The 25,459-nt window shown below is 42.4% G+C and overlaps 1 protein-coding gene across 4 annotated transcripts in view; it reads left to right on the forward strand.

The window, feature by feature from the left end:
* DPH6 (diphthamine biosynthesis 6) overlaps positions 1 to 25,459 on the forward strand; it is a 186,876-nt gene that overhangs the window by 100,286 nt on the left and 61,131 nt on the right. For all 4 annotated transcript variants that reach the window (XM_077464771.1, XM_077464773.1, XM_077464772.1 and 1 more), the window contains 2 exons: positions 4,026 to 4,155; positions 5,357 to 5,528. In XM_077464771.1, the coding sequence (XP_077320897.1) occupies positions 4,026 to 4,155; positions 5,357 to 5,528 (302 nt within the window). The remainder of the gene's footprint in view (positions 1 to 4,025; positions 4,156 to 5,356; positions 5,529 to 25,459) is intronic.

Raw genomic sequence — 25,459 nt, forward strand, 5'->3', positions numbered from 1 at the left:
GTGGCTGCATTCCTGGCAATTGCAATTGTGGGGCTGCATTCCTGGCAATGGTGAGTGATTTCCTGGCAATGGTGGCTGCATTCCTGGCAATGGTGGGTGAATTCCTGGCAATGGTGGCTGCATTCCTGGCAATGGTGGCTGCATTCCTAGCAATTGGGGGTGAATTCCTGGCAATGGTGGGTGCATTCCTGTCAATGGTGGCTGCATTCCTGGCAATGGTGAGTGAATTCATAGCAATGGTGGCTGCATTCCTGGCAATGGTGGCTGCAATGGTGGCTGCATTCCTGGCAATGGTGGGGCTGCATTCCCGGCAATAGTGGGTGCATTCCCGGCAATGGTGGGGCTGCATTTCTGGCAATAGTGGGTGCATTCCCGACAATGGTGGGGCTGCATTCCTGGCAATAGTGGGTGCATTCCCGACAATGGTGGGGCTGCATTCCTGGCAATAGTGGGTGCATTCCTGGCAATGGTGGGGCTGCATTCCCGGCAATGGTGGGTGCATTCCCGGCAATGGTGGGGCTGCATTCCTGGCAATGGTGGGTGCATTCCCGGCAATGGTGGGGCTGCATTCCTGGCAATAGTGGGTGAATTCCCGGCAATGGTGGGGCTGCATTCCCGGCAATGGTGGGGCTGCATTCCCGGCAATGGTGGGGCTGCATTCCCGGCAATGGTGGGGCTGCATTCCCGGCAATGGTGGGGCTGCATTCCCGGCAATGGTGGGGCTGCATTCCGTGCAATGGTGGGGCTGCATTCCGTGCAATGGTGGGGCTGCATTCCGTGCAATGGTGGGGCTGCATTCCGTGCAATGGTGGGGCTGCATTCCGTGCAATGGTGGGGCTGCATTGCTGGCAATGGTGGGGCTGCATTCCTGGCAATGGTGGGGCTGCATTCCTGGCAAAGGTGAGTGAATTTCTAGCAGTGGTGGGTGCATTCCTGGCAATGGTGAGTGAATTTCTAGCAATGGTGGGGCTGCATTCCTAGCAATGGTGGGCGCTGCATTCCTAGCAATGGTGGGCGCTGCATTCCTAGCAATGGTGGGCGCTGCATTCCTAGCAATGGTGGGCGCTGCATTCCTAGCAATGGTGGGGCTGCATTCCTGGCAATGGTGAGTGAATTTCTAGCAATGGTGGGGCTGCATTCGTGGCAATGGTGGGTACATTCCTGGTAATGGTGGGCACTGCAATTCTAGCAATGGTGGGCGCTGCATTTCTAGCAATAGTGGGCGCTGCATTCCTGGCAATGGTGGGCGCTGCGTTCCTGGCAATTGTGGGTCTGCAGATGGGCACTGACCCTTATTTTGCTTCAGTTCTTTATTTAAAATTAAATATTTTTTTTCCTGAAGCTTCCCTCTTAAAGTGAAGGTGCGTGTTATACCCCAAAAAAATACGGTGTATCCAAATAATACACTTGAGTTCATCTCTTCACCGCACACAGCCACAAAGGCATGAGAATTCTTGTTGGGTAGTGTATTAGTGCTTGGCCGAACACACTTAGACCGAATTTTAATGGTTCAAAGAATGTCAGGCAAAATGGTCGGCCCTCGAGCATGTTCAGTTCATCAAATCTGGCCCTCTTTGAAAAAAGTTTGGACACCCCTGCTCTAGAGAATAAAATAGCAGTCATTGCAATACTTTGTCACTCCATATTTGCGCACCACTTTTACAAATGCACTTTTTTTGGAAAATATTTTGAAAGATAATGTTACGCCGAGTAAATTGATACCCAACATGTCAAAACATGTAAAAATAAAAAGTAAAATAAAAAAATATTTATAAACGCACCCCGTCCTGCCGAGCTCTCGCGCAAAAGCATACGTGAGTATTGCCCACATATGAAAAATGTTCAAACCACATATGTGAGGTATTGCCACGATTGGTAGAGCGAGAGCAATAATTCTAGCCCTAGACCTCCTCTATAACTCAAAACATGCAACTTGTAGAATTTTTTTAAATGTCTCCTGTGGAGGTTTTTAAGGGTAAAAGTTTGTCGCCATTCCACGAGCGGGTGCAATTTTCAAGTGTGATATGTTGGGTGTCATTTGTGTTATTTGTTATTTTTCAATTCCAAAAAATTTATTTTTTCCCAAAAAAGTGCGCTTGTAAGACTGCTGCACAAATACAGTGTGACAGAAAGTATTGCAACAAATGCCATTTTATTCTCTAGGGTGTTAGAAAAAAAATATTTAATGTTTGGGAGTCCTAAGTAATTTTCTAGCAAAAAAAATGTTTTTAACTTGTAAACAACAAATCTCAGAAAGAGGTTTGGTCCTTAAGTGGTTAAAGTGATTGTAAAGTCTCTTGTTTTATTATTTTGAACAAAAAAAAAAAAAAATGTTATACTTACCTGCCCTGTGCAGTGGATTTGCACAGAGCAGCACAGATCCTCCTCTTCTCAGGTTCCTTTTCAGCTCTCCTGGCCCCTCCCTTCTGACAAGAGCCCCCACAGCAGGCAGCTTGCTATGGGGAGGACACCCGAGCCGGGCTGCGGCTATGTGTATCCATTCAGACATGGAGCTGCGGCCTAGCCCACCCCCTTTTTCTCCTCATTGGCTGACTGGCTTTGATTGACAGCAGCGAGAGCCAATGGCACCATGCTGCTGTTTCAACCAATGAGGAGGAGAGTCCCGGGCAGCTGAGGCAATCCTACAACATCACTGGATAGAGAGGGGGCTCAGGTAAGTATTACGGGGTTGCTGCACACAGAACTTTTTTTTAATCCTAATGCATAGAATGCATTAATATAAAAAACCCTCTGACTTTACAACCACTTAGCCACTTATCCACTGGACACTTAAACCCCCTTCCTAGCCTGACCAATTTTCAGCTTTCATTGTTCTCACATTTTAAATGACAATTACTCAGTCATGCAACATTGTACCTATATGAAATTGTTGTCTATTTTCACACAAATAGAGCTTTCTGTTGGTGGTATTTAATCAGAGCTGTGTTTTTTATTTTTTGCACTATAAAAGAAAAATTCTTTAAAAAAAAATGCATTTTTCTTTGTTTCTGTTATAAAATTTAGCAAATTAGTATTTTTTCTTCATAATTTTTGGCCAAAATGTATAATGTTACATATCTTTGGTAAAAATAACCCAAATTGGTTTATATTATTTGATCTTTCTGAAAGTTATAGAGTCCACAAGCTATGGTGCCAATTTCATCTAATTTCTTGAGACCCTAACAAGCCGGGAAAGTACAAATACCACATAAATGACCCCTTTTTGGAAAGTAGTCAAATATCCACTTCGAAGCCCAGGGCCGTGCTATTTAAAAAAAATATATATATATATATATATATATATATATATATATATATATATATGTGTGTGTGTTTAAGCTGTATTATTCGCTTTCATTTCCGAGCTGTCCCCATGCAGTACTTTTTTTTTTTGGGCCATAAAATATCCTCAATCTTCCTGGTTGAAAGGCGCACAGCATTTCTCAACCTGGAAGACTGAGGATATACGGAGAAGACACATTAGTGCTGCACTTTGCATCTCCAAGGTCAAGGTCTCCAAGGTCCCCATTGCCCACTGCTGGGAAAAATTGGATCATTGACTTTGACTTTGAACAGGCATTCAGACTTTTTCGATTTCTCTGGCTGCAAGCTTGTTATAGGTCGGTTTCTCATTAGGTAGTATACTCAGGATGAGGATTACAGCCCATACCTTTTAAAGTCACCAAAAGCTGTTACCTAATTGCTATCCATGCAGGTTTATCCTAAATAAATTTTAGGGCTTTGACTAAGGTGTGTTTAGGGTTGAACTGAATAACCTAGGGACCCAATAATGTTATGTACCCAATAGCAGTGGTTAATGAAGTCAGCTGCTGCTTGAAGATTGTTGTATTAAACATTCCTCTGGAAAGTCCATGTGATATCCAACTTGTCTTTCTTTGCAGACAACATGTACTGTATATGGAAATGTTGTGCCACCAGTGTAATAATCATTTGCTTTTGATTGAAAGCCACATCTAAACTGTTGCTTGATTTGTCATTTTTAATTTTGGTGATGTCTGTTGTAGCGCAAGTGGAAGAGAATGGTCTACAGATGAGTGATGCTGTACTGGTTCACTTATATGTCCAAAACATGGATGACTTTGCCGCCATCAATGCTGAATATGGGAGACTCTTCTCCGTGGCACCCCCTGCTCGGTAAGCTAATCTTGTCTACTTTTAAAGGCTAGCTATTAAAGTGCACTTTTAGATGGGGACATTGAAGTTGAATTAGCAGGCATGCGACATCTAATGTTTTTATTACACACACTTGGCACTGTGTTGCTTTAATTTTTAAAGTGATTGTGAAAGCTCAATGTTTTTTTTCCTCCATGCATTCTATAAATGCATTCTTAAAAGAAAAAAAAAAGATGGATTTCTGCTTCAAGCTTTTTTATTGTTGTGCATACACTGGTGCAGGTACAATAATAGATTAGAGTAGGGCCACACTTGCACAGGTACGATGAGAGTGGTATGTAGTTTCCACTTAGATTTGCAATGTACAGTATACAGCTGAGACCCCTCTTCTCATTAACATGTCAGGAACAAGTTTTAGGGTGTATTTACATCTGTCCACATGCAGTGATTGGCATTAAACACGTTTTTCTACATCATGTATTAATATTGTATACACATGTTGAAACTCGTTTCTATTCATTTTGAATAAAATACCCTTATTCGCATATACAGAATAAACACATGCACCTGTGCTGTAGCGCACATATGTGAATGCTTTTTGCATTATTGGGTGCTGTGTTTCCTAAAAGCAATGCAGGCATGTTTTTTTTTTTTTTTATGTGTTGAGGCTCGTTAAGAAACAATTACAAATGAATGGGCTGCTTTAATGTAACATGTGCCAGTTCACGTTGGTACGAGTAGCTAGGTGTAACTGTTATTGGAGAAATTCTTTAGATGTGTTTGCTGTCCACTTTCTGCCAGTTTCGTTACTATTTTGCTGACGTTGGCTTCAGCACTTTTAGTCACTGACCCAAAGTTTGCAGATCAGAAGTCAGAGAAAAGTCAGAAGTCCTTATGTGTACTGGTTCTGGGTCAAGGGTTCAATGTATTGCATCAAAAGACCAAGCAGCATTCATTTTCAGGAAAGATCAGCAATAGCAGCCTTGATGTTTCTTTTAAGACAGGGTTCTTTTACAGAGGCCACCAGCTCAGCCTTGCTGGGCTTAGTGATGTGTAAAGCACATGAGGTTTTATTAAGAGATTAAAACAAACAGAGCTGTTTTCCATTTTCTTTTTTTGATTTGTAAAATAGTTTATTTGCTCATGAGAATGTTTTTTTTTTCCTATATAAAATCTTGTACAGTTATATCATAGAATAATGATTGTTTTTTTGGCATTCCAGAGTATGTGTGCAGTGTTGTTTACCTCGGGACACTCTCTTTAAGATGGATGTTCTCTTCTGGCTGCCTGTCACTTGCAGGGATGACTTCACTGCAGAAAAGATAGCCATGCATGTCCAGAGTATCTCCCACTGGGCGCCCGCTAACATTGGGCCCTACAGCCAAGCTGTGCGGGTAAGGAAAGCTTGGATTATTGGTGACACACTTGAACTTTTAAAGCGCCCAATGTCTTTCCATGAGTAATGTACACCTAGTGCCATAGCTGACAGTGGTGAGACTGAGACATGAGATGGTGACGACAAGCGGAGTGCAGTCTAGTGACAGAGCTAGTACAGTATATAGTATAGTAGAGCATAATCTCTGTCACCTCAGGGGACTCTCTGCCAGTCTTATGAAGCTGTAAGAACCTGGGCATCAAAACAGATCTTGTCACGTTCTTTCTATAGTAACTCCTAAAATGAGATTTAAATGAATTTTAAATTGGCTATATTGGAACTTAGGGAATGGAGTAATATTTAGTGTTTATTTTATCCTGTGAGAGATGCCTATTACTTAGATTTTTTTTTTTTTTTTTACTGACCTAAGCTTTGTGCAATAAATTAGATTGTTAAGCTTATTCACTGGATCACTCATTTTAAAAAATGTAGGAAACTATAAAAAAAACATACGATAGTAATTTTTAGATCTGGTAGAGACATTGCCCCCCCCCCCCCCCCCCCCCCCCCCCCCAAGATCAGACTACCGTACTCCGCTAAGGAACGTAAATGTAGTTTCCACCAGAAATAGAGCAAAATATATTTAAAAAGCTGTCTTGAGCTAGCACAACTCTGTGGCCGAGATGTATATAAAAGTAAATGTCAAAATTCCCCCTTCCACCATCACCACCTAGAGAGCGAGCTACTGGAATGCAACATGCTCAAAGCAAGCTTGTGTGCTTATTGTCTAGTCAAAAACTGTTCAGGAACCTAGAAGGCTTTAAAGTGCAGTGCTACAGTGCCACCTAGTGTTCAAATTCACTTCTTACACCCCATGTTGGGTATGAGAAAAAGGTTGATAGATTGGAAGAAAGTCTGCAGGATGTGACAGCCCTGGGTAGAAACTGTCCCTTCGGCATCAGTCAGTCAGACATTGTGCCCTTTAGCCGATGCATTTGCAGCACCGTGGAATTAGGGGGATTACAGATAGGTGCTTAATGCAGGGTGATGGGGTTTGTCACTATTTCCAGTGTCCTGGAAGGAGACCCTGGCGGGCAGGTCACAGAAGGCACCTTGGCAGAAGTAATGACCCTTTCTGTGCCCCCCCTCCTTTGTGAGACATATTTGTAATGTTTGAGATAGCACAAGAAATAAAACATACTCTCTTTGACCACTTAATTTATGTAGAAGTCATTCAGAAGAATACAGTACGTGTTATTGTAGTATTTTATATACTGCAGTAATAGTGTGGGCACTGTATATATGCTGATATAATATGAACCAATTTTCGTTTATCTGCAATATCTGAAATCTTAAAAAACTGAAATTCATCTAGATTGATAGCATTCTACGTGTACAAGATTTGTTGATATGACAGTTAAGTATGTCAAGCTAGTTTTATATGCTACTAACCTGATGAGACAGTAAAATAATACAACTGACTGTGTGTGTTACTAAAGGAAAATCCACTTTGCACTGAAGGTGCACTTGGAAGTAACGTCACTGTAGATCCAAGGGGGGCATGCAAGGAAAATAAAAAACAGCATTTTAGCTTTGCACATGATTCGATGATAAAATCAGCAGAGCTTCCCCTCATTTCAGATCTACCCCTTAGATTTAGAGCGACTGCACTTCCAAGTGCACTTGCAGTGCAAAGTGGATTTGCATTTCGTAAATATCCCACTGTGTTCTGAACAATTTGGCTTGAACTAGGTGATCGCTCTATAAACTGAGGTGGAAATGGTCTCAACCTCAATATTTGGATCCAGGATCCATTGTTGCTGAGCTGATGGTTGCAGAACAGATAGTTCTGATGTAAATAGTATTAAATTACGTTCAAATGGTCTGTTACTTTAGTAATCTCTCCGTGTATTGGTATCTTAGAGAGATTTTTTTTTTAGCAAGTCTATCGACATTCTGCAATTTAGCAGACATCTCGCTGGATTATTTGTGCATTACAGCTTGTTGGTCACTATAAAATCTTTCTACTGCTGTCTGCATGTAATTATATGAAGACTGCAAGCTTTTCAGGGCTCATCCTTCTTTACTTATAGGTTGCTTGTTGAATATTTTTGAGTTGTGCCTGTGTAAAGCAGTACATGTCCTTTCTCCTGGAGATGCACCCAGTGAAGCACTTCAGGGGAGGGATGCACAGCCCAGTTTGTGGAGGGGGGGGGGGGATTTTAATTTTATTTTTCTGAGCGACTGACTCTGACCTTGATAGCATTCGCAAAGCGGAGCTCGGGCAGGAAAAAAGAGGGTAATCAGCGTGCCATGGACAAAGCGGAGGTGACAGCACTGCCTGCCCTGTATAGCACATCCACTACAGGGGCATTCAGCATTCAGACAGGCAAACACAGCACGACTGAGCACCACCCAACAGCGCACACACAGCGAGTGTTACTTCCACCTGAGTAGCTGACACTGTCCATAAATTTGTTCAGATTTAATATATGGGACAGGTGCCACTCTGTAGATGTACACATTGTTTAATATGATACATTTATGCATGTGTTATCTATGCGTGTGTGGGAGTGTATATGTAGGATGTATAAAATGGTGTGTGTGTGTGTGTGTGTGTGTGTGTGTGTGTATATGTGTATATATATATATATATTAGCAACAACTTATCTGTTATGTTTAGCGTCCGTTATGGAGCAGTGACCATGTATAGCTTTATTTTTAAAAAACATTGGTTTTGCATTTGCTGCACATTTTGAAAATGTTTCCTGAATGCATGCTTATCTGTGAGTGAAGGTAAAACAAATTCAGCATTGAAAATGGAATAGTCTGATGTGAAAATGTTTCCTTTTCTTTGATGACAGTTTTACACCATAATGTACCCTACTGCTATAGAATACTAAAATGGATTAGTGAACATTGCTTAATATTAATAATATGATGTATTCTATTATGTCGATTTTTTTTGGTTTGTTTTTTTAGTTTTGCTTTGCATTGCATGTTGAGAGAGCAGTAGAATGCAGTTGTAGCTAATTAAACATGGCCAATGGAGTAAGATTTGTCAGTTTATGAGATCACCAAATTTAAAATTTTCTCACCGATGTTTAAGTTGGATATCTTCATTTTGTTATATTTGATAAATGATAAACTGACTCCAAATCCAGATATCTCAAAGTGGCATACAAAAAAAAAAAATAATTCAAAAGTAAGTGGGAAATGTTCCACAAAACAGGAAATGGAGATCACAACAAGAACTGGAGGCCTTTGCTTCATAGTCACCTACTTTCAGCGGCACAGGGAACTGTGCTAGGCCTTACTATGGGTCAACAAATGAAGTATGCATCAGGATTATAGAAGAAAATAGAACCAAAGTGCTTTGGACTCATATATGGGGTCTTGTATGGATGCAGAAGTCTCCTGTGCATATATTTACACGTTTTAGAGTGCATTCATTTAGTTCACCTCTTTCAAAGAAAACACTGGCAAATGCACTGAATCTAAATTTCACCAGACAATCCCATTTATAAATCTGTTTAGCGGATTAAAATGTGATAACGGTGGAAAAGATGGCACACTTCAGTGGGAAACTGAAGTTTGTAGCTAAGATAAATGGAAAGAATGTAGGTCCCTTTCCTTCTTTTAGTACTAAAATAAACCTAGTGCGGATATAATCACCAACAAGCCTGCATATTCACATCAAATGATTGGGATAGATAGATAGATAGATAGATAGATAGATAGATAGATAGATAGATAGGGTTTATTGTGAATTTTGACATTTTGTGGCTATATGACTTCAGGTAGTAAGAAGCTATATTTATAAAGTACTTTGCATCTGTGTCCACTGCTGTATGTAAACCTCCCTGCAGGGACTTCTTCTATTAGTCTAATTACTGACAGGATTATCACACACTGTGTGATAAGAGGGTCCCTAATCCTGTTAGAGAACCAATTTGGCGGGTTACAGCTTTCATTGATTTGGGCTTCAGCCAAGGTCAGAGGTTACAACTCCAGGGGCAGCTACTTATATGTTGATCCTACCTCATCATAGCTACTTAGCCATGTTCAGTTTGCTGATATACAGGTAGAAGGCCAGGGATTCCCATTCCTCACTGTTAGCAAGTTCAGTGTCTTCTTTCTGGTTGTTGCAGGAAAGTGTGTACATGGGCAGATCCAATAAATGAAAAGATGCATATCATCTAGGATGTGGTGAGAACTGTATACATACAGCAGAGAGTCAATACCTGTACCTATTGTCCGATGGATACTGCAGTGTTTTCACCACACTATGCCTGTATTTCATAAATTCTATAGAAAATGCATTCCATGGTTTGGAGTCTGCGGTATGCTACAGAATTCTGTCGGCATGATGCTGCAGAGAAAAGCTTGTGATTGCAGGAAGAGGGTCATACGTCTGACAGGTCACATGATCAGGCTTTCTCCTTTTAGCTTTTTTTTTTTGGGGCCATTGGAAGTAATAGGACTACTTATTTTGCATATTTATAAAGCACATTGCTCGGGCCACACCACAGCTTTATTACTGGGCCCACAGGGTAGTTCTGTATCTGATTAGGCTGTTTCTCTCATTTAAATCTGTAGTATTATTTTACTCTGAAATATTTTATTAGCATGTCCAATGTCATTTAAACAAAAGATTTGAAAGGTTTTAGTACTGAATTTATTATTTTTTAAGTATACTGGAAGATCTTTGCCATTTTGTTATGGAACATCTTTAAGCAAAAGTGGTAATTGCTTATTGTTGTCTTCCACGTCATGTAAAGCGTTTTTACATGGAAGACTTTGCATCAAAGGTTTAGTGCCACTGCAGCCAGATTACCATTTTGAATTTGGAAAACTATGCAACTGTGATCCTATCAGTTGGCTTGCAGTTGCAGGGGTATAACCTGCTGAACATGACGGGGAGGATCATTTTTGCTGATCAAGAAAATATTGTGTCTGCTGCATGTGCACAACCCCATCAGGCTGCCTTTGCAGCTGATTGTGGGATTTGCTTCGGGTTGGGGAGTAGCTTATTAAAACATGGCCAAATTACCTGGTTTTCTTTTGTTTGATTTTGTTTTAAAAATAGGATCTCATTTTTACGTTAGAAAATGGGTTTATGGCCTCCTTCTGGGGTTAAAAGTTGTGTAAATTGTAACTATTACAATAATTTTAACTAATAATAATTTATAATTAAAAATTACGGTAACGTGGGGGGCGTGGCCGGATGCGGGAGTGAGTGAGTGAGAGAGTGTGAACGCTGGACGCCCGCTCCTAGCCTCCCCTTGCTCTCCCTTCATGCAAGAGAATCTCCCCGCTGGCGGAGGTGGCGTATAGCTTGGGTTTCTACCTACCCTGTGCGGGACGTGGTGGCCCTGGTCGCCTTGCTCCGGAGCTCGTTGTGCACTGCCGGGCGGCGCTTGGCGGTGGGTCTCGCGGGAGCTCGTGCCGGCGTGGCTCTAGCGTCATCAGAGGCGCGTCATCGGGAGCGAGCCGAGCCGAGGGAGCCTGCGGGAGCCCGAAAGAAACTCTTTCAGCTGATTCGGGACGCGCTGAGAGCAGAGACAGCAACCTGCATTAGGAAGACCCGGGAGGCGGCCCGCAGCAATTCACGGAGAAGAAGCCTATGGTATCTACCTGGGCTAACGGTAAAGCTGTAGCGTGTGGTGGGGTGAGAGGCAAGCAAGGAGGAGGGTACAGTATCTGGGAATGCCCATATGAACATTTAAATACATGTGTTTAGCTCTACTACACACTAAACCTGCTTGCTGGAAGATATAGGCTCCTAAGCTCTTGGAGCCTCCGGGACTTACTGAAACGGCTGTCTCCCCTTTTTTTTTTTTTTCTTTTTTTGCATTGCTGTTTCTATAGTGTGATGAACTCTGTTAAACTATCTATGCAAATCCAACATAGTGCTTAGAAGCAGCCAGGCAAACTGTTGGGGGAATAGTCTCTTGGGTCTATGCTTACCCTGCTGCCATCTTGGCCTGGGGCCACCGCACTATTTTTTTTTTTTTTTTGCCCCACCATATGGACTTGTATCACGCTGCTAAAACCAAGTTCCTTGGGGGGCGACTTTATCGCAATTTTCTAATACCACTATTATTGGCCGTTTTTCTACCATGCTTAGTAAACGGGCCAACGAGGATGGGATGATTGGTGAGGGGAACCAAAAAACCCGGGCTGCTAAAGAGAAAGCAAATCAGGCATCGGCTACTGTGGTAGCAAAACTGGAACGCTTTGCCCATGCAACTTCCCCTACCAGAAAAGGGCCCCCTCAGCCAGCAGGGCAAACAAAGATACAGGGGGGCACTACGGAAAGGAGAAGTATCACTCAACTAGCATCTAATCCAGGACGATCACCTAGTGGCAGTAAGATGCATGATGCAGTTACAGCAGCAAGCAAGATAGCACACAATATAGCAGCTCCGGTGGAATCCCCTCCATTGGAGGGTGATGAGCCCACACTGCGTGATATACTGAAGGCAGTCAATGAATGCAAAGCGTCTATAGGTGGCCTCGATAACCAGCTAGCCAGTATCAAAATTGAATTGCACTCTATGGGCCAACTACTGAGCAATACAGTGGCAAGAACTACGATTTTGGAAGGGAGATTGAGCACGATCGAGGATGACTTTTCTCCACTACAGCAAAAAATAAATGTATTATTGAAACAATCAGCCATACAGTTAGCAAAACTAGATGCGCTGGAAAACAGCAACCGTAGGAATAATATTCGCCTGATTGGCCTCCCGGAGGGAAGCGAGGGGTCTAACCCCATAGACTTCTTGGAAAATTGGCTCAGGGAACTTATGGGTAACACCCCTTTTACCACTCTCTTTGCTATTGAAAGGGCCCATAGAATCCCCGCAGGCCCGCATTTATCAGAGGGCCGCACCAGGCCTTTGATATTGAGACTTGTGAATTATAATGATCGCACCATTTTATTACGAAGGATCAGGGAGCTGAACGATGTTTTTTATAAAGGATCCAGGGTCTCATTCTACCCAGACTTCTCGCCAGATCTACAGAAACGGAGAGCTGAGTTTATTCCCATCAAGCGAACCCTCCGCCAATATAAGTTAAATTATGCACTGTTGTATCCTGCCCGGTTACGAATAACTGCTTTGGGCTCAACTTTTTTCTTTGACACACCAGGAGAAGTGGAAAGGTGGCTGGAGGAACATAAAAGTGATTTCTAGCCACTCTGCAACCATTGGGACTGGTTAACAGAGCTGGCTCCTTGGGAGCCTCTTTTTTTTCTTTTATTTTTATTTTTTTTTTGGTATAAAACCTGCACGAGTAATAATTCTAGAGATGTAGAATACTTATTATGTTAGCTAGATTTAGCTTGAGGTATCGGATTATAATGTTTTTTTTTCTTTTTTTTTTTTTTTTTTTAGTACTAATTTGCACCTGTTAGAAAGCAGGGGTGAGCAAGGGTGTTAGTATAAATGTTGGTATAAGTCGCACAATACAATGCAAATATCACTATATACCTCACATAGGTCTTGGAGGGGGTGTCATTGAACACCCCCCCCCTGCTTTTCTTGGGATGCAAGAGTGCACTGTCTTAATTTTATATAATATCTGCACTTGAAATAACTTTATTGAGCAGCATGGGGGAATTTTTAGTATGAAAGTATGTGGTATGTTCTATAAGATCACCGATTAGCAAGGGGGGGTGGGAAGGGGAGATGGCAGGTATGTCGTGACACAGTGTAAACACTATTAGTAGCGCTTAATGGTTAAGCATCGAGGATGTCTCATTGAATATGTCCTGCCGTTTCCCCTTCCCTTCCCCCCCCCTTTTTTTTTTTTTTTTTTTTTGGTATAAAACCTGCACGAGTAACAACTTTAGAGATGTAGAATACTTATTATGTTAGCTAGATTTTAGCTTGAGGTATGGGATTATAATGTTTTTGTAGCACTAATTTACACCTGTTAGAAAGGAGGGGTGAGCAAGGGTGTTAGTATAAATGTTGGTATAAGTCGCACAATACAATGCAAATATCACTATATGTCTCACATAGGTCTTGGAGGGGGTGTCATTGACCACCCCCCCCCTGCTTTTTTTTTTTTGGGATGCAAGAGCGTACTGTCTTAATTTTATATAATATCTGCATTTGAAATAACTTTATTGAGCAGCATGGGGGAATTTTTATTATGAAAGTATGTGGTATGTTCTATAAGTTCACTGATTAGCAAGGGGGGGTGGGAAAGGGAGATGGCAGGTATGTCGTAACATAGGGTAAACACCATCAGTAACGCTTAATGGTTAAGCATCGAGGATGTTTCATTGAATATGTCCTGCCGTTTTTCCCTTCCCCTCCCCCCCCCTTTTTTTTTTTTTTTTTTTTTTTTTCTTTTTTGAGCCTAGGCTGCATTGGTGGCGGGGTACTGAGTGGGGTCGAGGTGAGACACTTCGGGGAGACTAGGGCTCCCTGGGTTATTTGGGAGAGCGAGGGGAACGGAGTCGGGTGTCCAGGGTCCTGGGGAGTATGGAAAGTCGAGCCACAATAGTGTCCCCCAGGGGATACCCTGATGGGTGGGCGGGGGGGTGGGAGGAGGAGGGGGGGGGGAGGGGTTGCTTAGGATGTTGGGGGGGGGTGGGGGGATGGGAGGGGGGGGAGAATGGGTGGGTAGTAGGGTTAAGGGGACCACCTCGAGCGCGCATAGCCGATACAACGGAATTGGGGGGGGGGAGGGACAGTGGGCCCGTCGTGGGAGGGCGGGCCCCCTTCTCTCCCTCCCCCCTGTCCCGCCCGGTTTGAGTACTGACAGCATCTATGGGTAGTGTGCACATCTTATCATGGAATGTGAGGGGACTGGGAGACCCAAAAAAGAGGGCATCAGTTTTTCTGGAAACAGGAAGGGGAGGCCCCGGCTTGCTTTTCCTTCAAGAGACACACCTAACCCCCAGCACAGCCCCATTGCTAAGAAATCGGAGGTTCTCGGCATACTATCATTCTTTCCATACAACTTATTCAAGAGGGGTGAGTGTTCTTGTTAAAAGAGGCACAGACTTTCTGTGCAAAGAGTCCTCTATCGACAAAGAGGGAAGATTTGTTTTTTTGTTCGGTCTTCTGTCCGGGCGCCAATGTATTTTAGCTAATATCTATATACCCCCTCCTTTTAAACTGGAAGTAATGGTTAAATTGATGACGTTCTGTCTAGATAAACCAGCTGTCCCATGTATAGTAGTAGGCGATTTCAACGAAACACTGGACCCGCATATTGATAGATTTCCTGCTCCACTGGTGACCAAAATGGGGCGTTTGCAGGGCTTTATTTCTGAAATAGGTTTGAATGACTTATGGCGAATACGTCACCCTCAAGTAAGACAGTATTCTTGCTTCTCCAGCACTTATTGCACACTATCAAGAATTGATATGGTACTGGGCAATAAAGCAGCCGCGGAGGTGGTCCAGGAGATAGAATATGGAGTAAGGGGGGTGTCTGACCACTCCCCCCTATCCATGATACTGTCTCTAGGCACTAGACCAGGCCCAAGAGAGTGGAGGATTAACCCGGGCTGGCTGGTATTAATGGGTCCCCCAAGCCCCCACCAGGATAAGTTAGAGGAATTTCTTCAAATAAATAGGGGCTCTGCCCCCCCGGGTGTGGTCTGGGACTCCTTAAAAGCCTACATTAGGGGCACATTAATACAACAAGTAGCAACCATTAAGAGGAAAGCCCGAGACCAGGACTTAGCAATGAGAAATAAGGTAGCCCAGGCAGAACAAGCATACATAGCTGCACCATCGACTGCAAGCCAGCGGGAATGGCTGGATAGCCAACAAGTCTATAAAATAGCCCTCCTAAAAAAAGCAGAGAACAGGCGGATTTTCCAGCGCCAGCACTACTTTGGCGAAGGAGAGAGAGTAGGTAGAACCCTTTCTCTCCTGGTTCAAACTAACAGTGCGCCAACAGTAGCCCAGGTAATCAAGTCTCCTACAGGTGCTCTTGTTTCCAGCCCCTCCGCAATTATGAGGGTATTCCATGACTACTACAGGAATTTATATAAATCTGTTATCCAGGGACAAGGTAATTCGGCGACTGATTTTTTACTTCGGACAGCAATACCAACTTTATCGACCGATGATAAATTATCCCTTGAGTTACCACTTACGCTGGAAGAATTAAGGAATGCAGTAGCCGCAATGCCTAATGATAAATCCCCAGGGCCAGATGGCCTCCCAGTAGAAATCTATAAACGCTATGGGGAGGTCCTATTGCCGGAACTCCTCGTGATATTGAATCACGCATTGGAGACAGGGGAACTCCCTGACTCGATGCGTGAGGCTAATATTACTTTAATCCTGAAGGAGGGAAAGGACTCCCAGGAAGTTTCATCATACCGGCCGATATCCCTGCTATGTACGGATATTAAAATACTAGCCAAAGTACTAGCAAACCGGTTAAATACATACATTCACAAACTCATACACCCAGATCAGTCGGGTTTTATCCCGGGTAGGGCGACTAGCACCAATATTAGAAGAGTCTTCCTTAATGTCCAATTACCTAGAGATAACGAGGGGGTGGGGGCCATCTTAGCACTCGATGCCACTAAGGCCTTCGACAGTTTGGAATGGGGCTATCTGTGGAGGGTCCTAGAGAGGTTTGGATTTGGCCCTTTATTTACCCAGTGGATAAAATTAATGTATAACAAACCCAGGGCCAAAATTAAGTTGGGTACTGAAATCTCTGAATCATTCCAACTGGAAAGAGGTACAAGGCAGGGGTGCCCGCTCTCCCCCCTCCTTTTTGTATTGGCCATGGAGCCCCTTGCGGCCCTGGTAAGATCTTGCCCGGACATACAGGGATTTCGGCGGGGTAGTTCCGAGGAAAAAATTGCCCTGTTCGCCGATGACCTGCTATTCTTTATTGGCGATTTGGATTCTATACTGAATAGAGTGATCCATCTGATGGGCGAGTTCGGTCAACAATCGGGCTTAGAGATCAATTGGGGCAAATCAGCTCTTTTACCACTGCTTCGGCATGGGGAACACGGGGCCCCCTCAACGATAACAGGCCTGGAGTTGGTGACTAAGCTGAAGTACCTGGGCATCTGGATATCAGGGGACGTAAGTCAATATGCCAATGAGAATCTGGCACCATTATTGACGAAAATGAAGAGGAAACTTAATAGCTGGTGTGGCCTCCCTCTCTCGGTGGCGGGCCGTTGCAGCCTGGTAAAAATGATTTGGCAACCCCAAATACTTTACATTCTACACAACTCCCCAATTTGGATCAACCAGAAATGGTTCCAAGCCATGGACTCGCTTATTCGGCAATTAATCTGGAAAAAGGGGCATGCTCGGATAGGCTTACACACGCTGCAGCTGCCCGTTGCGGAGGGAGGGTTGGCCATACCACACTTGGGTGCATACTTCCTGGCCGCCCAACTCCAGCACTTAACAGGGGCAGGACTTCAAGAGGGGGGGTCTATAGGTCACAAGTTGATGATGATGGGAGCACCTCATAAATTGGTCCCCGAAGCTCTGGAGGCTAATGCCCTTTCTTATGGCTGCCCCACCAATACTCTAATGAGGAAGGTATGGCAGCAAGCAAAGCGTAAGTTAGGATATGTGGGAATAACTATCTATACTCCTCTATGGTGTAATCGCCATCTGATTGAACTAAATAAGGTCGACAAAGCTCCGGAATGGGATAGTCAGGGGATTAATAGAATAGTACATCTTTATGAGGGGAACGTAATGAAATCTTTTGAAACTATCAGCCAGGAATTCAATGTCCCTAATAGGTCATTTTACAAATATCTGCAACTGAGACATGCAATCCAGGCCCAATATGGATCACTTACTATCGAGCGAACTGAAATACCACTGCTCCAGGCCCTTATAGACCATGGGCACGCAAAAGGCCAGATTTCATGCCTATATATGAAGTTTAGAGGCAGTTTCCTGAAAGGTGAAGGCCCAGCCAAGAGTAGACAGGGTTGGATAGGGGATCTCGGCCCGATATCTCGGGAACAGTGGGCTAAAACGCTTGAACAGGGGCACCTGGCCTCCATATCTCCATCGCAGCGCGTGTCCCATCTGTTCCTCATATATCGGGCATATTACACCCCCCAGAAGTTATGGAAAATGGGGAAGAAACCTAGGGATGAATGCCCTAGATGCGGGGCACCGGGGGATCTCCTCCACATGGTGTGGAAATGCCCAAAGCTGTATAGCTATTGGTTAGAAATAGTCATCAAAATAAATAGAGCTTTTAAGACCACCCTGAAACCTGAGGCCAGGGCCTGTTTACTGGGGATATTTGATGGGGTTAATATTCCTCTGCCAATCAAGCCATCCGTCCTGAAGTGCCTATATCAAGCTAGGCGACTGATAGCAATTAATTGGCAAGCTAGAAACCCCCCGGATACTGGACAATGGGTCAACGCAATTAACTCTCTAATATGGTGCGAGAGAGCAATGCTTATAAAGCTAAACAACTTAAGAAAATTTGAGATACTATGGCATCCTTGGCTGACTGATATGGGATTTCCCCTGGAGTGAGGTCAATATATGGATGGCCTAGTACCCGCCTGGGATTCTGCTCCCTCCCTCCTCATGCGGAGCCCCCTCCTTTTTTCTCTTTTTTGTTTTGGCCCGTATGGAGGTGGCTGTCTGGCTGCGACTGGGACGGTTGTTGTCGGTGTTGCGCGCTCGAGGTGGGGTGGGTGGTAGGGAGGTTTGGGGGGGGTAGGGGGGGGGAAGTGCATTAAGGGGTGGCAGTGACGAGTTGGCGCTACATGGCAGTCTCAGCGCACTAACCTGCTTGGTACGTTATTGGTACTGCAGCAGGGCAAGAATGGGGGATAGAGAAGGAGGGTTGGCGTTGGGCGGGGGGAGGGAGGCCTCGCCCCCCACCCCATAACACTACTCCTGGATGGAGTGCCTGGGTGTGGGGACGACGCCCCCTCCCCCCCCGCGCCCTTCTTTGTCAATAATATATCTAACATTTAGGTTTAAGCGTGATGTATGCTATGTCAGCGCCATTATTCAATTATATTTTGTTTTATGTCTTGGAATGTACCAGGCTACGCCACCCCCGGTTTTGTAAATTATCTTTTTTGTATTGGTGAAAACATTAATAAAAATTAAAGAATAAAAAAAAAAAATTATGTATTATAATTAATAAATATATGGGCGCTTTGTCTGGTATAATGTGGCCCTTTGAAGATTTAATTCTACTCAGATTAGCCCACTGTTTCATTTGAGTTTGGCGTGCCTGGTATACATTAATGATGGTCAACAGAGACTCGCCATTTTGCTGGGAAATAGGTCCAACCAACACTGTTTTTTTTCTATACACAAGTGGGACTCTAGCTTTATATTTCAGGAACCACTTAGAAAAGTGTTGGAGGTGGCATTTCAACTGATTATTGTTGTATGTGTCAGTATTCGAAAAAGAGTGCCTTTCACTTCTTGTCCTGTTGACTGGAAAACCATGCAACATTAAAAGCACTTTCTAGATTAAGCTGGCACCATCAGGTTTGAACGTCAACAAAAAATATCTTTACTGGCAGTATACCCCCGTTCCATTACTATTGTGCTTTAGGCTTACACTAATCTCCTAGGAGAATGCATTTTATCTGTGTTAGCTGGAATAAGGCTTTCATTTGATTATCACTTTAAAAATACCCAATTTCCAATACTACCCTATCCAAAAGATGACAATTCTGCTGTGCGATTTCACTGAAGAACTAACATAGTTCCACTTTCAAGTGAAGAAGACATTTCAGCTGCTGTGGATTTTCATGGGCTTTTCTACTTCGTATTGTGGCTATATATGGAACAATTTTATATATGATCATATTTCCGATCAATTTATTGTGCAGAAATTAAATGTGAACAGAAGATGGAAAAGCTTATTTAATGTGCCATGCAAATAATAATACCAATCTATCTACTTACCTCTGATCGGATTTTACTCCCAGAACGATCTTAATAAGTCTGATGAAATCGATTGGTTTAGCTGAAAATGTGCAAAGTATGTATTATAGATTTGATCATACTGTTCAGTTATGTGAAGAATGATTCAATCAGATCCGCTTATGTTCAATACTAAAGAAAAACGTTACTATAGAAGCAAACCCTACTGTTAGCTGCTATAGTTAGAGTAAATAAGTTAGAGCAGTAGCCTGTCTCAGTGTTGAAAGAAGATAAGAATCCAATGAACTTGCTAAAATACTTGCCATATGTATAACTGGCCTGGAGATCATTTTTTTCTCCACTAAAGTTGAATTTTACTTCTGACTGCAGTGTGTGTTTTGTGCCACCATTATCTTGGCAATATTACCAGCAGTGTATGACTGGCAGCATGCAGGTAGAGCAGTTTTGGTTTCTCTCAGTATTCAGAGAGATGCCCACACTCCATTGCAGTAAGAGATGTAGCCAAATAAAGGAAAAATGTTGGTCTTCCTATTGAATATTGGATGTCCTTTGACCCCAGAGTAAGGGCAGGTGCTTCAGACGTTGCACTGCATTTATATGTTGGCTTCAGGTTATTGAGTATTGACGTGGATCAGAGGTAGTTACAGACAGCTGATCTATAGAGGGTCAGAAAGGAGGGCTGTAAGCGGAAGAAATTAGAGGATTTCTGTCCACCCATAGGGTATTCTTATAGTGTGTGCTGTTACTAATCCCCTCTGTGCTGGAAGCGACTGGAATTGATTGAAAATGTATGCAGATATAAGTTGGAGTCCTGCTGTGGACCTTGACTATTAATGTTTTGGGGGAGAACTGATGAATAAAATATAATTGTAGCAAGGTTTCATTAGATGTTTATTAGTGTTTATTTCATTGACAAAATTGAACTGTATGTATAACGAACTTGGATCCATGAATAAATTACAAAGAGCAATGTATAAGTAAATGGCACATTTGCACAATATTTGCCAAAGTAAATAATCTGATTTGCAACCTTTAAAGCATACTTTTTAGAAAGAAAATTAACTAGTTCCTATGTGCTAGCCCCACGCTGACCTGCTAGGACATAAAAGAAAAAAATGTTGCCCTTTTTGCTGCCCATCTTCTTGGCTCATTCTATCTCATATCTTTGTAAAGCCCCATACACACTATCAGATTTTCTGCTGAGTTTTTCCTTCAGATTTACCAAAACCATATAATATGAGGTCAAACCTTAGGAGTTTCAATTTGTATGCAATCAAGCAGGCCCTTCTACTACATGGTTTTGGTAAATCTGAAGGAAAAACTAAGTGATGTCTGCAGAGGTGGACATGGTATTCTAAATGAGGTCTAACTAAAGCTCAATATAGTAGAACCAGGACCACCTTCCTTCTGCTGATGATCCCACTAGTGACATATCCGAGAATTCTGTTCACTTTCCCCACTGGCAGGCCAAACCAATTTGTTTTTTTTGTATGTATTCTTTGCAGATTAAGTGAATTAACGCTTCCTTAAAGGGGTAGTAAACCCTAATTATTATTTATTTTTTTAACCACTTAAGCCCCGGACCAATTGTCAGCCTGAGGACCAGAGGTCTTTATACAATTTTGCACGACACTGCTTTAACTGGCAATTGTGCGGTCATGCATTGTTGTACCCAAACAAAATTTGCGTCCTTTTCTTCCCACAAATTAGGCTTTCTTTTGATGTTATTTGATTGCCTCTGCGATTTTTATTTTTTGCGATATAAACGGAAAAAGACTAAAAATTTTGAAAAAAATATATATTTTCTACTTTTTGTTGTAAGAAAAATCGAATAAACTCAATTTTAGTCATACATTTAGGCCAAAATGTATTCAGCCACATGCCTTTAGTAAAATGTCAATAAGCATATATTTATTGGTTTGCGCAAAACTTATAGCGTCTACAAACTAGAGTACATTTTCTGTAATTTACACAGCTTTTAATTTATGACTGCCTTTCTCATTTCTTGAGGTGCTAAAATGGCAGGGCAGTACAACCCCCCCCCCCCCCAAATGACCCCATTTTGGAAAGTAGACACCCCAAGGAAATTGCTGAGAGGCATGTTGAGCCCATTGAATATTTTTTTTTTGTCCCAAGTTATTGAATAATGACAAAAAAAAAATGTTTACAAAAAGTTGTCACTAAATGATATATTGCTCACACATACCATGGTTAGATGTGGAATTGCACCCCAAAATACATTTTGCTGCTTCTCCTGAGTACGGGGATACCACATGTGTGGTACTTTTTGGGAGCCTAGCCGCGTACGGTACCCCGAAAACCAATCACCGCCTTCACGATTTCTAAGGGTGCAAATATTTGATTTCACTCCTCACTACCTATCGCAGTTTCGAAGGCCATAAAATGCCCAAATTGCACAAAACTTCCCCAAATGACCCCATTTTGAAAAGTAGATACCCCAAGCTATTTGCTAAGAGGCATGTTGAGTCCATGGAATATTTTATATTTTGCCACAAGTTGTGGGAATATTACAATATTTTTTTTTTTGCACAAAGTTGTCACTAAATGATACATTGCTCACACATGCCATGGGCATATGTGAAATTACACCCCAAAATACATTCTGCTGCTTCTCCTGAGTACGGGGATACCACATGTGTGGGACTTTTTGGGAGCCTAGCTGCGTACAGGACCCCAAAAACCAATCACCACCTTCTAAGGGTATACATTTTTGATTTTACTCCTCCCTACCTATCACAGTTTTGAAGGCCATAAAATGGCAAGATGGCACAAAACCCCTCCCCCAAATGACCCCATTTTGGAAAGTAGACACCCCAAGCTATTTGCTGAGAGTCATGGTGAGTATTTTACAGCTCTCATTTGTTTTTGAAAATGAAGAAAGTAAAGAAAAAAACATTTTTTTTTTTACATTTTCAAAACTTTGTGACAAAAAGCGAGATCTGGAAAATACTCACCATACCTCTCAGCAAATAGCTTGGGGTGTCTACTTTCCAAAATGGGGTCATGGGGGGGGGGGGGGGTTGTGCCATCTGGGCATTCTATGGCCTCCGAAACTGGGATTGGCAGTGAGGAGTGAAATAAAAAATTTACACCCTTTGAAAGCCTGAAGCGGTGCTTGGTTTTTGGGGTCCCATATGCGGTTAGGCTCCCAAAAAGTCTCACACATGGTATCCCCATACTCAGGAGAAGCAACAGGATGTATTTCGGGGTGTAATTCCACATATGCCCATGGCATGTTTGAGCAATATATTATTTAGTGACAACTTTGTGCAAAAAAAAATAATATATATATTTTCCCGCAACTTGTATCAAAATATAAAATATTCCATGAACTCAACATGCCTCTCAGCAAATAGCTTGGGGTGTCTACTTTCCAAAATGGGGTCATTTGGGGGGGGGGGGGGTATGAACTGTCCTGGCATTTTATGCGCAACATTAAGAAGCTTATGTCACACATCACCCACTCTTCTAACCACTTGAAGACAAAGCCCTTTCTGACACTTTTTGTTTACATGAAAAAAAAAATTTTGGCAAGAAAATTACGTTGAATCCCCAAACATTATATATTTTTTTAAAGCAAAGGACCTATTTAAAATGGTGGGTGTTTCATTTTTTTTTTCCACACAGTATTTGCGCAGCAATTTTTCAAATGCATTTTTTTTTTTTGGAAAAAATGCACTTTATACCAAACACAACATGCTTTAAAATTGCGTACAAACCCGCAGTGGCGACAAACTACATACATATTTAAAATCCTTTACCGGTTACCACATTAGATTTACAGAGGAGGTCTACTGCTAAAATGACTGCCCTCGATCTGACCTTCACGGAGATACCTCACATGCATGGTGCAATTGCTGTTTACATATGACGCCAGACCGACGCTTGCGTTCGCCTTTGCGCAAGAGCAGGGGGGGACAGGGGTGCTTTTTTTATTATTATTTATTTCGCTTTTTTATTTTAGTTTTAAACTGTTCCTTCCATATTTTTTTTTAATCATTTTTATTGTTATCTTAGGGAATGTAAATATCCCCTATGATAGCAATAGGTAGTGACATGTACTCTTTTTTTTTTTAAATTGGGGTCTATTAGACCCTAGATCTTTCCTCTGCCCTCAAAGCATCTGACCACACCAAGTTTGGTGTGATAAAATGCTTTCCCAATTTCCCAATGGCGCTGTTTATATCCGGGAGGGGGGACATTCCATCCCACTGCTTGTAAAAGCAGTCTAGAGGCTAAATAGCTGCTAGGATTGCTTTTACATGAAAGCCGATCACTGGCTGAAAAGAATGATACCAAGATGATACCTAAACCCGCAGGCATCATTCTGGTATAACCATTCAAATTCCAGCAACATACCAGTACATTGCTGGTCCTTGTTGGACGTATATTGTAATCTTTTTTTTCATGCAGTCTGTTGGCTGAATGAAATGAAATGATGAATGAAATGATCGGTGGGTATGCCCACCATTAGAATACCTCCCTTTATCCACCCACTTCTAATGATGGGCATACATGCACCATTTATATATGGCAAAGCATGGGGGCATCCTCCCGCAAAAGTAATGCCGCGTACACACGGTCGGACTTTTCCACGGGCATGCCTCCGTCGGAATTTTGACCGCATGTACGCAGCATTAGGAGTAAAATCGCTCCTGCCCCTGCTGCTCCCATGTTTCGGCATATATGCTCTTTTTTTTTTTTTTTTTTTAACTGTGGTGGTGAAATCAACTCCTACAGCATTGGAGTCACGGCTTTATGTATCGTGGGAGCAAATGCTGTTGCTGTCGAGATAAATAAATCCTGCTGCAACTGAATGGCGTACCTGCTAAGCAAATTATGGTTAACATTAAAACAAAACAACATTACAGTACAACAGTAAGACCTTACCATACCATACATGCAAAGCAAATACCAAAAAAAAAAACATAGTAAAAAATAAAACATTTTTTAACGCAACCTGTGCCTAAAATATATATATGCCGAAGCATGGGGGCATCCTCCCGCAAAAAAATTCATGCTGCGTACACGCCGTCGGACTTTTCCACAGGCAAGCCTCCGTCGGAATTTTGGCCATATGTACGTGGCATTAGGAGCAAAATCGCTCCTCTGCCCCTGCTGCCCCCATGCTTTGGCATATATGCTCTTTTTCTTTTTAAACTGTGGTGGTGAAATCACCTTCTACAGCACTGGAGTCACGGCTTTATGTATTGTGGGAGCAAAGGCTGTTGCTGTCAAGATAAATAAATCTGCGCTGCAGCTGAATGGCGCACCTGAAAACAAAAAAATGGTTAACAATAAAACACAGTAAAAAGTAAAGTATAAAAAAATTACATACCTGAAAAGCAAGCATGATAAAACATAATAAAACATTGCAGAATATAATACAGTAAAAAAAAGCAACAATAGAGAGAGTTTAGAGAGCGAGAGAACAATAAAACGACAACTATTTTTTTATATATATATTTTTGTGTTTTTATTTATTTTTTACACTTTTTTTTTGTAACTGTAATTGTAACAACTGTAACGGTTTGAGTCTCTCAAAATGTGATGGCATCTTGGGAGACCCTGTGTAAGTGTGGTAAGTGTGTCCTAGTCTGTAAAATTCTGTACCCTATGCTAAAACTTCAGTAGTGGGTGGTAGCGTTCAAAACATTCACCAATGCAAAGACCAGAATTGTCAGGACAGAGTGTACAATAATAACGGGTGTCACGCCTATATCTGCGCTTGGTACAGACATGACATCTTCTTTGGAGGGCTCTTTGGGTAGGTGTGGGTACTCTGGAGGACATACGAAAAATGCCTTTCGTGCAGCCGGCTTACTGCATTTGGTTGGGAATGGTGAGGTGCAGAACCGTCTGGATACAGAAGGTCTGTGACAATTTCTTCCTGGAATGTAAGGAAGGATAACATCCCGTCTGAAGCTCTGTATAGCACACGAGCGTTCAGCAAAGCCAATTGAAATAAGTAAACAGACACTTTTTTGTACCAGCAGCTGGCCTTACGGGCAACTAGATA

This window comes from Lithobates pipiens, unplaced genomic scaffold (genome assembly GCF_037356315.1).
Source record: "Lithobates pipiens isolate NorthernLeopardFrog02 unplaced genomic scaffold, aLitPip1_a1.2 Scaffold_30, whole genome shotgun sequence".
In the NCBI taxonomy this organism is placed as follows: Eukaryota; Metazoa; Chordata; class Amphibia; order Anura; family Ranidae; genus Lithobates; species Lithobates pipiens.